Source organism: Lethenteron reissneri, unplaced genomic scaffold (genome assembly GCF_015708825.2).
Source record: "Lethenteron reissneri isolate LAM-NWPU_2019-01 unplaced genomic scaffold, ASM1570882v1 scaffold_1938, whole genome shotgun sequence".
In the NCBI taxonomy this organism is placed as follows: domain Eukaryota; kingdom Metazoa; phylum Chordata; class Hyperoartia; order Petromyzontiformes; family Petromyzontidae; genus Lethenteron; species Lethenteron reissneri.
In genome coordinates, this window is record NW_026891705.1 from 631,539 (window position 1) to 647,561 (window position 16,023).

General features: G+C 50.7%; 1 protein-coding gene across 1 annotated transcript; it reads left to right on the forward strand.

Moving 5' to 3' along the window:
* The first annotated feature begins 4,378 nt into the window (after positions 1 to 4,378).
* On the forward strand, positions 4,379 to 14,689 carry LOC133339655 (uncharacterized). The gene is made up of 7 exons (XM_061547812.1): positions 4,379 to 4,519; positions 8,361 to 8,517; positions 10,418 to 10,471; positions 11,747 to 11,931; positions 12,444 to 12,642; positions 12,947 to 13,169; positions 13,366 to 14,689. The coding sequence occupies exons 2-7, from the start codon at positions 8,400 to 8,402 to the stop codon at positions 13,475 to 13,477; spliced, it is 891 nt and encodes a 296-aa protein (XP_061403796.1). The 5' UTR covers positions 4,379 to 4,519; positions 8,361 to 8,399; the 3' UTR covers positions 13,478 to 14,689.
* The last annotated feature ends 1,334 nt before the right edge of the window (positions 14,690 to 16,023 follow it).

A 16,023-nucleotide genomic window follows, 5' to 3' on the forward strand; every position in this document is an offset into this window, starting at 1 on the left:
CCTGACGTCTTGCCGGTTGCCCCGCCCCCAGGTTCTCCCGGAATGACGGGCCCGCGCACATCCCTCACGGGGGATGCCGAGGGTCCCGCCACTCCAATTGCGGACTCGCCTCGGATGGGACAGCGGCCACCGAATGGTCCGCCATCTGAGGTTGGCCCTTGTGACGGGCCTGCGGCAAGGACGCGCGCTAAAATGCGCAGACTCTTATAAAAACACTGGAACGCGAACAAGAAGTGAAAACGAAACGAAAATAAGAAGAAAATTTTTTTTTTTTTTTTTTTGCGTTTTCTGGTACACTTTCGTGTGCTATTGTTGCTGGACGCTGCGTTCGTGTGGCGCTCTTGGCGCGTTGTTGTATTATGGCTGTGTGTGTGTGTGCGTCTTGTGTGCGTGTTGTGCGTGCGCTGAGGGTTCCGGGAAATGTACATATCTTGCCTCTACGGATTTCGTATTTATTCGGGGGGGGGGGCGCGTCGGTTTGTTCTCCCTTTAGGGGCATTGTTAGTGTTGTTGTTTAATTCTCGTTCTGTTAAATGGAAAAAAAATGGGGCACACACGGGGGGAGTCAAGGGGTAAAGATTCATTTGTTGAAATTGTTGCAGCCGGGACGGCTGCGAGCTATGCGGGGGGGAGTGATGTAGGGACGTTGGAGAGAGGGCCGTTATGCATGGCAGCCTATGGGAAAGAAACACAGTGGGCGGGGCTACGTGTGTGCACAGGGAGATGCCCTCTGCGACGTCCGAGCCAGACACCCTGGGGGGGGGCTGGTTCGGCGTTACGATCCCCCGGGGCCCCACCCCTCAAGGAGGGTTGGGTATAAAAAGGGGTCGTTATATGGGCTGAGTCAGTTATGTTATAGTTAAGCTAAGAAGTCGGAAGACGTCGTAGCTAGAGCCCTGGACTCCCCCTGATCGCCGCCCTTATCAGGGCCCCACGGGATCAGGCTCGAGCCAGTGGCGTGGTCCCGTGAACCAGAGCCAGTGCTCTGGGACTCCGGGTACCGAGCCCGATTACCAGTGTCGGGCCAGACAGCCTCCCCTAGCTCTTAGTGGAGGACTCAGGGGATAGGCTATGGATAGCTAGGGGTGTTCCCTGAGTTATACGGGTGAGGGGGCCGCTACCCCCTCTAGGGCTGTCCTGTACTGGCAACTTGTTAAATAAATATACGTGTGCCTCAACTCCGTTGTCAAGCGTCCTCGACGGGTACTTCACCTACGAGGGGTAAAGATATTTTTTGAGGGGGGGGGGAGACCACAATTTTCGGAAACATTTTGACATCAACTATTTACCCCACACTTTCTACAACTTTTTGGACTTGTGAAAGCCTCTTATATATTTGTTGGTGGAAAAATGTACAAACAGCCCACCGGGCTTTGACAATACCTTAGTATCTGTGTATATATATGTAAGGTTTTTAAGAAAGATATTTTTCACCCGGGCAAAGCCGGGTACTTCCGCTAGTAACATATAAAATAATGTTTAAAATTTATTTTTTTATGATAGAATATATTGTCATCAGTATGACATAAGTATACCAAGTTTGCAGTCGATACCACATTTGGAAGTGGGTAAATATTGAGTTACAAGATTTGAGGATACGACAACAACGACAACAAGCATGTAAAATTGGAATCATCGAGAGTATTCTATATGTATAAAGCGCTCTACCAGCATTTACCGTTATACACCTTTTTCATGTGTAGTACCCCAGTAAATACCCTGTAATGGGGTAATTTGTATGGGGGTAGGGTAAAGGCAGGCTCGTTGCTTTTTACCGTTAACCTTACTTTGCTGAGACCTAGGCTCAACCCCGCAGGGTCCGGGCCCAGCAGGGGCTCAGCCCCCTTCTATAACGAGGGGAGAGGATGGGCTATGCAAGATCCCATTGTGGGGACCCCTCCCCTTGGTGCGTGTCGGTAGCCGAGGGGGCATAGAAGCGCAGTACAACAATGGGATGTGCCGCGAAGCCTTCTGCCGCTCACCACGGCGCCCTACAGCAGCCATCGTGGTGGTGGTTGGTGGGTGGATGTTCTACGTTGTTATGGCGAGGTGGAATCCATCTCGTGGGACGTCCATCCCGTGGATATTCAACGACAAAATTGTACTGATGTTATCGACCCCCACCCGCTAAGATAAATGATTGGCGAAGTGGAGCCCGGAGCAGGAGTTGAACTTGAACCTTGCGAGTGGGGCGCCTGGCTCACGCGAGACGATGGACAGCGACTGGCGAATCCCAGCGCGTGGAGGCGACCACTCCCATGTGGGCGCATCGCTCCTCCTGCTGCTGCTGCTCCCGCTGCTCCTACTGCTGCTGCTTCCCCTGCTGCTGCTCTCGCTGCTCCTGCTCCCCCACCGCCTCTGCCCGCCCAGCAAAATCTGCAGTGTTCGTGGTGGTGCTGGGGTGGAGGGGTAGAGTGTGGGCACCCCCACCACTCACAAACCACGCCTCTGTGTGCGTGGAGGTGAAGTTTGACCATACTTCACCACGCCGGTCACTGCGGCTTGCTGAAGGGTCCCAGAGGACGGGAGCGCTTATACACAAAACGGTGCCAGCTGCAATGACGATGATTATCACCAAACACAACCACGCTGTGGACGACGAAACACCAGACGGAGTCACGGGACAGCGCTAGAGTTGACACGCGGCCGGATTGAGCCGCCTCTCGCCAGTGGGTGGGTGCCGTGGGGGTCGTGGGTGCCGTGGGTGCCGTGGGGGTCGTGGGTGTCGTGGGTGCCGTGGGTGCCGTGGGGACCCTGGGGGTCGTAGGTGCCGTGGGTGCCGTGGGGGTCGTGGGAGCCGTGTGTCCCGTGTGTCCCCAGCTCACTCGCTCAGTGATCGCAGTGCGTGTTGCTGTTACCCGCCCGACTCGCAGCTCAGCGGGTCGCAAGTCGCTCCGCGCTATCGCCAAAGCAAATCTGCTCAGCGGAGCGAGAAGAGCAAAACAACCACCATTGAGCATTCACACAAAGATACCCCGTGTAGCCTTCACAGATCGCTGGGGCAAGTGCTGGCAGCGAGCACACACGGAGGCGGAAGCGGCACACGAGGGGGTGGGTGGCAGGGACCACGCCCGGACAGTTCCTATGATCACTGTTTCATTGCTTTCATGGCTTTCATGGCTTTATTTTGGTGATTTCGAAAAGTGTTTTGGTTTAGTCATGTTTGTTTGTTGTAGTACAGAGTTAGACTGATGGCCTTAATCTAAGTTGTCTTGTGGTTGTTGTTGGTTGTTTGACTTGCATCCCACTGGGATGTTTGCACACAGCGTTGGTGTACGGTGTTTTTTTCTGCAATATTTCGCTGTCTTTTCTAGGATTTTCTGTTTGCACTCAGTCACATGTTCACTTTAAGATGTTTTTTTGCTCATGTTTTTGTTTGTTGCGGCTGCACCCGATTCAAGAGCCGAATGGCTCACAGGGCTTTACCTAATAAATGAACTTGAACTTGAACGCCTTTGTCTCCCTACTGGCGATGTTTACTGCGCATCGCACCGGGTTCTCATTTGAGGCTGAGTCGACCCAGGGGAGGCCCAGGATCGGTTCAGATAATCGTTACTTATGTTGGCCGTGAAAGGGAATCGAACTCGGTCGCCAGGTTCATAGCGCAGTGGGCTAACCACTACACTACCGCTCCCCACTACTACACACACTAACAATGTCATCCATATTCTTAGGTTTTTTCGGTAAAGTCACGTAGGTAAAACATTTTTAATTAAAAAAAGTTTAATAAAAATAAAATACAAATCACGACGTTTTGGAGGCAACACAAGCTTCCGTCTTCAGGTAGAACCGTCACAGCACGATAGCTGATACAGCACGATAGCTGATACAGCACGATAGCTGATACAGCACGATAGCTGATACAGCCGTGGGGTTAGTGGGGGTTGTGTGGTTGTGGGGGGCCGTGGGGGTAGTGTGGTTATGGGGGGCCGTGGGGGTAGTGGGGGTTGTGTGGTTGTGGGGGGCCGTGGGGGTAGTGGGGGTTGTGTGGTTGTGGGGGGGCCGTGGGGGTAGTGGGGATTGTGTGGTTGTTGCGGGCCGTGAGGGTAGTGGGGGTTATACAGGTTGCTAACAGGTCGGGGCGGATTCCGCACCTTTAAAAGCCATAACTCACACGAGAGTGGTGAAACAAACTTATCTTACACGCATCGCTCACAGCGGATGTAAATATTGTTTTATGAAATCTGTATATTGCAAACATTGGCTTATATGTAAAAGCATTGGTGTGGGAAAAACAATTATTCATATATTTACTATGAGAAAAAATCGGTGTAAAAGACTTGTACCTTTATTTCGGGATATGGTGATCGTTCTCGACCCATTACATTAGGCCATCAAAATATATATATATATATTTTACAAAGAACATCGAGACTTGTCTGTCAATCTCTTGGTCCACACCGCCCTGAAGCCAACGAGGGCTCCCAGCCGGTCGCTACTCCCTGGCCGGGGAGAAAAGTTCCAAGCGAGAGCGGTGGAGGGACCAGGCCCACCAGGGGCTCGACTAGGCCTCGGCAAGGTAAGGTAATTTACCCTTTTTACCGGGTAAAAGGGTAAAGGTAGAGGTGTCGACATGCCAAGGGGTAAGGTAAAGGGTAGGGTAAAGGTAGGTCGGAAGAATTACCCAGTAGGGTAAACGTAGCGCGAAGTATTACCTGGTAAATACGGTACCTTGTTTACCGCTAGAAACTCCGTGGCGCAGTCCGTGGCCTCCATTTAATAAGTAATATATTTTTTTTAAAACACACTTTTATGAAATGTACGAGTAATGGCAGAACTCCACGACTCCAGGAAGTGGCCCCCAGAAGCTTGCCACAACGTAAGGGGACCGTGATGATTTACAGCCAACGTCAGTTTACCGTGGACAATTAGACCCAAGCCGAAACATAACATAAAAAATAATGTTTAAAAATACGTTTTTTATGATAGAATATGCTATTTTTATCAGTATGACATACGTATACCAAGTTTGCAGTCGATACCACATTGGCAATTGGGTTAAAATTGAGTTACAAGATTTGAGGATACGACAACGACAACAATAAGCGTGTAAAATTGGAATCATCGAGAGTATTCTATATGTATAAAGCGCTCTACCAGCATTTACCGTTATAAACCTTTTTCATGTGTAGTACCCCAGTAAATACCCTGTAATGGGGTAATTTGTATGGGGGTAGGGTAAAGGCAGGCTCGTTGCTTTTTACCGTTTACCTTACTTTGCTGAGACCTAGGCTCAACCCCGCAGGGTCCGGGCCCAGCAGGGGCTCAGCCCCCTTCTATAACGAGGGGAGAGGATGGGCTATGCAAGATCCCATTGTGGGGACCCCTCCCCTTGGTGCGTGTCGGTAGCCGAGGGGGCATAGAAGCGCAGTACAACAATGGGATGTTGTGCCGCGAAGCCTTCTGCTGCTCACCACGGCGCCCTACAGCAGCCATCGTGGTGGTGGTTGGTGGGTGGATGTTCTACGTTGTTATGGCGAGGTGGAATCCATCTCGTGGGACGTCCATCCCGTGGATATCAACGACAAAATTGTACTGATTTTATCGACCCCCACCCGCTAAGATAAATGATTGGCGAAGTGGAGCCCGGAGCAGGAGTTGAACTTGAGCCTTGCGAGTGGGGCGCCTGGCTCACGCGAGACGATGGACAGCGACTGGCGAATCCCAGCGCGTGGAGGCGACCACTCCCGTGTGGGCGCATCGCTCCTCCTGCTGCTGCTCCTCCTGGTGCTGCTGCTCCTGCTGCTCCTCCTGGTGCTGCTGCTCCTGCTGCTCCTACTGCTGCTGCTCCCCCTGCTGCTGCTCTCGCTGCTCCTGCTCCCCCACCGCCTCTGCCCGCCCAGCAAAATCTGCAGTGTTCGTGGTGGTGCTGGGGTGGAGGGGTAGAGTGTGGGCACCCCCACCACTCACAAACCACGCCTCTGTGTGCGTGGAGGTGAAGTTTGACCATACTTCACCACGCCGGTCACTGCGGCTTGCTGAAGGGTCCCAGAGGACGGGGCGCTTATACACAAAACGGTGCCAGCTGCAATGACGATGATTATCACCAAACACAACCACGCTGTGGACGACGAAACACCAGACGGAGTCACGGGACAGCGCTAGAGTTGACACGCGGCCACCAGTGGGTGGGTGCCGTGGGTGCCGTGGGTGCCGTGGGTGCCGTGGGGGTCGTGGGTGCCGTGGGTGCCGTGGGGGTCGTGGGTGCCGTGGGCGTCGTGGGTGCCGTGGGTGCCGTGGGTGCCGTGGGGGTCGTGGGTGCCGTGGGTGCCGTGGGTGCCGTGGGGGTCGTGGGGGTCGTGGGTGCCGTGGGTGCCGTGGGTGCCGTGGGGGTCGTGGGTGCCGTGGGTGCCGTGGGGGTCGTGGGGGTCGTGGGTGCCGTGGGGGTCGTGGGTGCCGTGGGTGCCGTTGTTGTCGTGGGGGTCGTGGTAGCCGTGTGTCCCCAGCTCACTCGCTCAGTGATCGCAGTACGTGTTGCTGTTACCCGCAGGACTCGCAGCTCAGCAGGTCGCTATTTCTCCGCGCTATCGCCAAAGCAAATCTGCTCAACGGGGTGAGAAGAGCAAAACAACCACCATTGACCACTAACACAAAGTTAACCCGTGTAGCCTTCACAGATCGCTGGGGCAAGTGCTGGCAGCGAGCACACACGGAGGCGGCAGCGGCACACGAGGGGTGGGTGGCCGGCACCACACCCGGACGCCTTCGTCTCCCTACTGGCGATGTTTACTGCGCATCGCACCGGGTTCTCATTTGAGGCTGAGTCGACTCAGGGGAGGCACAGGATCGGATCAGATAATCGTCACTGATGTTGGCCGTGAAAGGGAATAGAACTCGGGTCGCCAGGTTCAAAGCGCAGTGGGCTAACCACTACACTACCGCTCCCCATTACTACACACACTAACAATGTCATCCATATTCTTAGGTTTTTTCGGTAAAGTCACGTAGGTAAAAAATTAATAAAAGTAAAATAAAATAAAAATCACGACGTTTCGGAGGCAACGATTGCTGTATCAGCTATCGTGCTGTATCAGCTATCGTGCTGTGACGGTTCCACCTGAAGACGGAAGCTTGTGTTGCCTTCGAAACGTCGTGATTTTTATTTTATTTAAAAAAAATTTATTTTAATTTTTTACCTACGTGACTTTACCGAAAAAAAACCTAAGAATATGAATTCTTGCAGTCACGAAAGCTTCAAATCTAGAATGTCATCCATACTAGAGGTTTTGGGTTAGATCGCGTAAATATAAATGTCGTTAAAACTCGATACCACTCGACACAGCCAACGAGTAAGGGTTGTCACGTAAACAGAACGTGTTTACATGACGTAGCCATATGCGTCCTCTTTTCGCTGTGTAAGGATTTGGTGACTCGCTGACCTCAGCGTGTTTTTTTCCGTGCACCGTGTTTATCTCACGCGGGGTACAGCTCCCCACTTGCTTCTCCCTGCTCAGCAGAGCGACCCAACCCGACCTGGACCAGAGCGAGAAGAGAGTAACATCTTCCAGAGAACTCCACCACTCACACACTGACAATGTCACTTATACCACTACACTACTAATATCTCTCTACACACACTGTTACACTCACTGACAATGTCACTTATACCACTCCACCACTACTATTATCTCTCTACACACAGTTACACTCACACACTGACAATGTCACTTATACCACTACACCACTACTATTATCTCTCTACACACACTGTCAGACTCACACACTAACAATGTCACTTATACCACTACACCACTACTATTATCTCTCTACTCACATTGTCACAATCACAACACCTCTGCCACTGTGTGACTCCTGTGAGGCTGATCACACATCAGCAGAACCTGCAGGGCGCGTGGTGCTGGGGTAGAGTGTGGGCACCCCCACCACTCACAACCACGCCTCTGTGTGCGTGGGGTGTGAAGTTTGACCATACTTCACCACGCCGGTCAGTGCGGCGTTGTGCGGCGTCTCGAAACGGGACACTTAGAAACCAAAACGGCGCCAGCTGCAGTGACGGCCACAAACACAACCACAGTGTGGACGACTGATAACTCCTAGCGGTGTCACGTGCAGCGCTGGAGTCAACACGCGGCCGGTTTGATCCGCACCTGCCAGCGGGTGGGGGTGTGTGGGGGTGTGGGGGTGTAGAGGTGCTAACAGATCGTTGGGGCGGATGCCGTAAGCGAGCAGCACCTTTGAAGGCCGGGACTCACACGGGGGTGGCGGATCTAACTTATCTGGCTACATTGCACGCACAGCTCACAGCGGAAAATCAAAGCTCGAGATTGCGTGTGGTGGGCCTTGTTGTCTGCGTGTATTCCTCGGGTCGCGTGAACGTGGAACGCATCGCGGATTGATAGCGGACGGTGCGATGGGCGGAGCTTGCCTCGTTGCGGCCAATGGGGTCGCTCGATGCCAACCGTGACGTCATCGTGCCACCTCTAGAAAGACGCGTGACAGGAAGAGAGACAGAGACACGGGACAAGGAGAGAGACAGAAACACGGGACAGGTTGGGGGTGAGTACTCATCAAAATCACAACCTGTATTGATCTTGCACACAAAGTGTTAATAGATCCGTCTTGAAGGTGTTCATGGCATCGTGATAATATTTGCTGTTTTATATTCTTCATATCTGTTCGAAAACATTTACAACACGTTTGAATAACGTATTTAATGTATCCTCAATAATCGACAATATATTAAACTAAAGTGAATATGACAGAAATGTAAACAACTATTTTTATTTTTTATGCAGGGTGTTTTAAAAAATGAACCCAATTTCAATGTATACTGTTGTGAAATCGGGTCCATATTTTTACAACACCCTGCACTTTGATACTGGCAAAAACGTCCCATGGTGAATTACATAATTTTCCAAAGTAAAAAATCTCACGTTTGTTGCACTTATGGTTGTTAATCGAGGACACATGAAATCAACAGGTTCAAACTTAATTTGGAGCTTTCGTGACTGCAGGAATTACTCTTTGGTTCTTTCGGTAAAGTCACGTATAAAGATAAAATAATAAATTAAATACTAGCATACGACGTTTCGATTGCAACACAAGCAATTATCATCAGGTTGATGATTGCTTGTGTTGCAATCATCATCAGGTTTATGATTGCTTGTGTTGCAATCATCATCAGGTTGATGATTGCTTGTGTTGCAATCGAAACGTCGTATGCTAGTATTTAATTTATTATTTTATCTTTATACGTGACTTTATCGAAAGAACCAAAGAGTAAATAAACAGGTGTTTAACATCTTCAGTTATGAAACCTAAACAAGTACAGTGAGGGAAACAAAGTATTTGATCCCCTGCTGATTTTGTAGGTTTGCCCACTGACAAAAAAATGATCAATCTATAATTATAATGGTAGGTTTATTTGAACAGTGAGAGACAGAATAACAACAACAAAATCCAGAAAAACGCATGTCAAAAATGTTATAAATTGATTGGCATTTTAATGAGGGAAATAAGTATTTGACCCTCTCTCAATCAGAAAGATTTCTGAGGGAAATAAGTATTTGACCCCCTCTCAATCAGAAAGATTTCTGGCTCCTAAATTATAGACTGATGATTTCTTTGTCAGTGGGCAAACGTACAAAATCAGCATGGGATCAAATACTTTTTTCCCTCACTGTAGCACAAACAAGCAGAACATACGCCTTCATCTGCGACAAAGAGCTTCATAGCTCATCGGATTCTTCCCGTATAAATAAGGATTCTAATTGTTAGCATGTCCTTCACATGAACAGTAACTCTCTCTGCGTCACGTGATGTGTGGGCTCCGTGCCTCCTATGAGCCGTGAATGTTGAAACCGCTCCAGAATTTCCTTCCATTGAGCCCCTGCCGCTGAGATGATTCACTCCCAGAAGGTCGTGTGGCTGATGGGATGAGTCAACATATTTGTGTACTTTCACATGGAGGGACAGATATACGAAGGCGCTTGTTACGTGTTACTTGTATTCTCTGAAACAAACTAAACTCTTTTTATTTGACCAGATAAGACCCCACTGAGCTATGTATAGGAATACGTTGCACTTTTGTCTGGTTAGGGACCAGAGCATGGACGAATGTTAAAAATGGACGAATCTCAAAGCAGAAGCTTTATTTAGCTTGCAAATGTATTTTGGCCGGCGAAAAACGTACATGCAAATAACTACAGTCAATAAAAAAACGTACATGCAAATGACTACAGTCAATAAAAAAAACGTACATGCAAATGACTACAGTCAATATAAAAACGTACATGCAAATAACTACAGTAACTATATAAATTGAGAACCTTATGGATTTATTGCTGCTCTACCAAACCGTTATTGGAATGCATTCCGGGTCACCATGCCCCACTTTAACCGCTGGTGGTGAGTGGAGCGAGAGATGTGATGAGCCACTCTCTTCTGTGTTCATCAGGAGACGGAGGCACCATGAAGTGGCTCCTGGTCGCAGCGTTCATCTCCCTCCTGCGTGAGTTCACACCGAGAAGCACTCACCCAGCACACGTAGAACGGTCTCCTTCAGACCCCTTTCCTACCGGCACAGCCGAGCCGTGCCAGCCCAGAGCCCTGACGGTCCTGGTGGTTTTCCACTGCAGTTTGCTGCACCGAGCCAGAACCACACCGCCCTGGCCTCATAAGACATCGGAATTTCGCCCAGGGCCAAGCAGGGCCAGGTGCAACATTTATCATTTTCAACATAGATGCGACTCGTTCACGGCACGGCTCAGCCCCTGCAGTGGAAAAACAGCCTGGCCCCCTCCTGAGCTGTGCCGCATCGGCTTGGTACAGTCCCAGCATGGCTCAGGTGTGCAGTGGAAAAGAAGTGATGTGTAACCAGCTGAGAGCCCAATGGAGGTCGTCGTCACGATGAGGTCATGGTGATGGGATCCCAGTGCCAGGGCCCCCGTGTAGCCATGAGCGTCGGTGCCTCCCGTGGTCGTGCTGCGCTGAGACGCGTCCCTCACTCTGCCTGTGTGAGCACTGATGGTGAGGGAGGCAGTCGCGCTCACTCACCAGGTGAGCGGTCTTCCTCTCAAACAGCTGATGCTGAACAAAGCTCATTGTATGTCCGTGCCTTTCAATGAGCTGCTCGTTTTATCCACTGATGCTGGATCAGTATAAATGTGAATGTTACAGCACCACTGTAACGTCTCCATCTAGACCCCCCTCCATATCTCTGCTATTGCTGAGCGGACCTCTGGTGAGCATTTAACAATGGTGGCCGGTCTCTCTCTAAGTAGATATCTGTGTAGTGTGGGTTTTACGAGAGTGGAGACAAACGGTCAGAGGCAACACGTTTATTCACAACTCGCAGGAAGTACCTGGCATTGCCCGGGTCTTAAAAATATTTCAAAACTACTCTAAAAAATGTAACAGCAGTGCGTACTGACTGTGGAGGTGCCTGCTATGATGACAGCAGTGCATACTGTGGTGGTACCTGCTATGATTACAGCAGTACATACCCTTCCAGGGAGTTCCAATGGGGGGTCCCGGGGGACACCAGCACACTCCGCAGCCCCACTTGCCTCGGAGCTGGGGAATCTAGCGGCCCCTATCCCGGTCCGAGGTATTGCCCCTGGTGGACCCCGTCTGCAACTGCAGGTAAGTAGCGTGACCCATTAAGTATATATATAGCCCTATTTACAGCGCTGCATCTGTATTGTCTACACAATGGGAGAGTATGGCTGATCTCTTTTTGAGATAACATCTCTAATCAGAGTGACCGGTCTCTCTCTCTGTGTAGCTGTGACGTCGGCTGTGAATCTGCAGCTCTCCCTGCCGGAGAGTGTGGATGTGACTGAGGGAGAGAGCGTGACTCTTCCATGCTCCTTCTCCCCACCGCCGACCAAGTCAAATGCCCTCCTCATCAAGTGGGTCATGATGCCCACACACTACTCGGAGAAGATGCCCAAATGGGATATCATCGAGGTGAGAATCTCCTTCAATTTTAAACCTGAATATGCAATGCACTACTCGATGTCTGCATCGACGTGTATCAGAGTAACAAATCGTTATTTGGGGGTTGGTTTTATTCCAGATTATGATTTTAAAACTTGCGTAATTATCCAAAAATGTCACACCGAGTCTCTAGACTGTCGTTTTTAGCAGGGTGCTGCCAATTGAGTTGATGAGAGTTTGGCTTCATGTGGGAGGGAACCGGCGAATCTGGAGAAACCCCACACACATAGGAGGGTGCAATACTCAAAACTATGCACAGTCAGAGTTCTACAAATCCATAGCTAGAACCACTCTAACGCTGTCTGCAAACCAAATCCATTGCTGAACTGCCATCTGGCCACCGTACAAACCAAGCCTACAACCCCTGACATTCCCAGACAGTCAAAGTATTGAGCAGGCTCAAATCCTGCTTGGTGACCAAGATCCAGCGAGTTTGGGGACATTCGGAATGATTTGGAGGATTGTGGTTTGTGACGTTTCAGATCTACGACTCACATTCTGGAAATTCGAGGCCCGGAGTGGCTGAGTTTGTGGGAGACGAGAAGGGTGACTGCTCCTTCAGGATCCTCAACGTTTCCAGGACCCTCGGCCCCGTGTTTAAGTGCCACGTCTACTGTTACCGCTGTGGGACAGATGACTGGAAGGTGTTTGGAGAGGTGAAGCTGAACGTGACGGCTGCAGGTAAATGAGAGGGGAGCGTCGTGCTCACCACATGGGTGGTGCTGTGACTCGCACCATCGCTTGTACAGCTGGTGGTGGGTGGGAGGTCAAGTGTCAGAGATCACAGGGTGGAGGGTGCAGAGCTGGAGAGCGGTCGTTGTACAGAGAAGAGTCTCAGCAGAGAGTCTCAGCAGAGACTCTTCTGCACGTGAAGCCGTGTTGAGTCGCTGAGTGAGGCGGTGGTGCTGGGTGTGAGTGGGGGTCTCGTTGAGTCCCTCTCTGTCTCAGTCTTTGGTTCTTGACAACATCGTCCGTGTCTCTGCAGCTCCACGGTCACGCGGGGAGACCTCACCGACACCACGTGTCCACTCCTGGTGGGAGACGGTGAAGCCGGTGGCGGCGGTGGTGACGGTGGCAACGGAGGCGACGGTGGTGACGGTGGTGACGGTGGTGATTATGGTGGTGGGCGTGATCTTGACACCTGTGGCTGTCATCCTCTTCATCAAGTTTCACCCTTGGTCGTCTTGGAGCTTCCCCCGCTCATACAGGTGCCTCCACTCCCCCTAGCCCAGTATCCTTCCAGCCCAGCTCCTCACGAATGAACGTGAACATCAAGCTGGGTTGGGTTTTCAGATGCACTGAGTCGGCGCCACTGAGACCCTGGGGTCGTTTCCCGTGAACTGTGCCCAGGTGTTGCTGGGTGCAGGCACCGTGCGGTTTGTAAACTTGTGTTTTATATTTCAGTGGCGATGGGAAAGCAGACATGAACGGTGGTGTGGAGGAGAATGGGCATCCACTGATGATGGTGAATGGACACAAGGGGGACAACGGAGACAAAGGCACGGACGCCGTTTGAAGAAATCTTATGTGGGCTCCCCCGTGACCACCCTGGCCGTCACGTGGAGCCGCTCTTACCCACAGTGCAATGCTGGAGTGCAGTGCTGACTGCCTGTGTTTAATGTTGTCTCAGCCATAGGCTGGAACAGTTCTGTTGGTCAAGTGACTGATGTTTCTTGCTTTTTCTGAAGTTTTGAAGAGTGAGCAAGGCGAGCAGGCCACTGTTGTGTATATTGTGTTTAAAAATAAATGGATGTTATTTTATGAAATTATGCAAATTTATGAATGTATGCAAATGTGTGCAATTGTGCTAATTAGGCTCGATTAATAGTTTGTATTATGATCAATAGGTGTGTGTGTGTAGTTAAGTGTATTATGATTCTTGGCTTGGTTTCGTTGTCTAGGGGTGTATTACCAATTGTGATAATACAATGATTTGGAAGATCAAAGAATCGCCCAACTGCGACTGTGGAGAAGTCCAAACCATCAAGCACATCACCGATGAATGCTCCATCCATGCCCATCCTGGCAGTATCACTAAAATCCACACCGCGTCAACCACATCATTGGACTGGAAGAGGAACCGTTGCATTCATTTATGACGATCATTAAGTAAAAATAAAAACTGGTGCTTTTCACAATGCCATACGAAAGAAGAAGAATACAATGATTCTTGCATTAACTTTTACTGATTATGTTTTAGTGTAATTACGTCCGGTCTCAGGATTCAGATCTCGCCGCAGAATATAATTAAGATCATTATGCATAAACTTAGGAAGGAACCACTCAGACTCTTCTGCGTTAAGCAACTTTAATATCTAAAAACACTCTAGATGTCCTACTCATCGATCCATACAATGAACCCTCAATGAATTTCGATTTAAAGCTTTCGTGACTGCAGGGATTCATCTTCTTGGTTCTTTCGGTAAAGTCACGTAGAAGGGAAATAATAAAATACAAAAAATTAAACATAATAAAATAATTCTCACGACGTTTCGGCCACAACGCAAGCAGCCGTCCTGCTTGCGTTGTCGCCGAAACGTGACTTTACCGAAAGAACCAAGAAGATGAACCCTCAATGGTTACATTTGTTAAAACTGAACAATAGAACAATATGCTAACTCTTCAGAGTAGCGCGACCGTACACAACGATAGTAAAAGTCCTTTAAAATGACAGTATTCATACGGAAAAGTGCTAAAGAAACATGTGCCCAATGGCAAAAGTAGACATCAATGAATTTGTAATAAAACGACTCGGACACTTCTTTCTGTCTTCGTGTCTTTATTTGGGTTCTCGTCTTTACCCACACGGCACTCTGTTATAACTCCTGTATTTGTAGCCCCCGGCTATTCACTGCTATTATAGCTTCTTCTTCCCTCCGACTCTCTGCTTCATCTACTCCCCTCCTTCCTGCAGACTCGCTGCTACCCTTATGCAGACTCCCGCTGCTACCCTTATGTGCAGACCCTCTGGCTGCTACTGTATGCAGACCCGCTGCCCACTCTCTCTCTGCAGCCCCGCTGCTGACTGCAGCCCTCCCTGCTGCCTCGGGTCGGTCACCGCTGGCCAACGGTGCCGATCCTCGTTCCTCCCCGTGTTCGTGGCGATCTCGCCACACCCCGCTTCGCCCTTCGTGGCCTTCCTCTGTTCCTGGTTCCCCGTCACTCCCCCTCCTCTTCCGGTTCCCCTCCTTCTATACTCAACCCCTCTCCCCCCACGTGACCTAACTCCTCCCCCCATGACGGCACCTCCGGAGGGCCGTTTACAACCGCATTACATCACCCTCCCCCATAAAGAAAATCCAGCCGACCTCGGCTGAATTGCAACCTGAAAAGCAATGCGGGTGTAAAGGGCCAACACGTAAAAAGACACGAAGCGTGCAAGAACAATATAACAATGAACGCAACACAACACAATCTAACGAAACGTGAGGGATTTCGAGCGAGTACGGGTAGCCGGGCCGTCCCGGACGGTCGGCAGCCCACCCGCCGAGCGGGAACGTGGAAGGGTTTTAGGGGCGACGGGCACAAGTTCTTCCGTCGCCATTGGAGGCCCTCCACTGTCCCGCTCGCGTCCAGAGACATCCCGTACTCGCGTCCGCGGAGGGATAGGAAGAGCTGCAGGTCCCGTGGGTTCTGCGGCTCCGGTCGGCGTCCCACAAGCGGAAGGTCCTCCTCCCTGCGCTGTCACGGCCAGCTTGTCTGTGAAGGGTACGACAGGCGCTCTCGCAAGGTCAGCAGACACAGGCAAGGGCGAGTCGGCAGCAACAGACCCCGGCAAGGCAACTTCGGGAGATGACGCATCCGGCCGCGGGGCAATGTATGGCTTCAACCGGGATGTATGCACGAACCAGCGCCGTGCACCAACCTGAACACGCGCCAACTGTGGGTTGGGAACCTCAATGAGGCGGACCGGACCCTGCCAAGGTCTATGTAATTTAGGAGATGTACCTGGCCGCACCTGTGGGCAATGAAGCCAGGCCAGGTCCCCCTTTTTCCAGGGGCACTCCCCCTTTGAACGTCGGGCACACCGCTCATTCCTGGCCTGAGCCTTAGCAGTAGCCA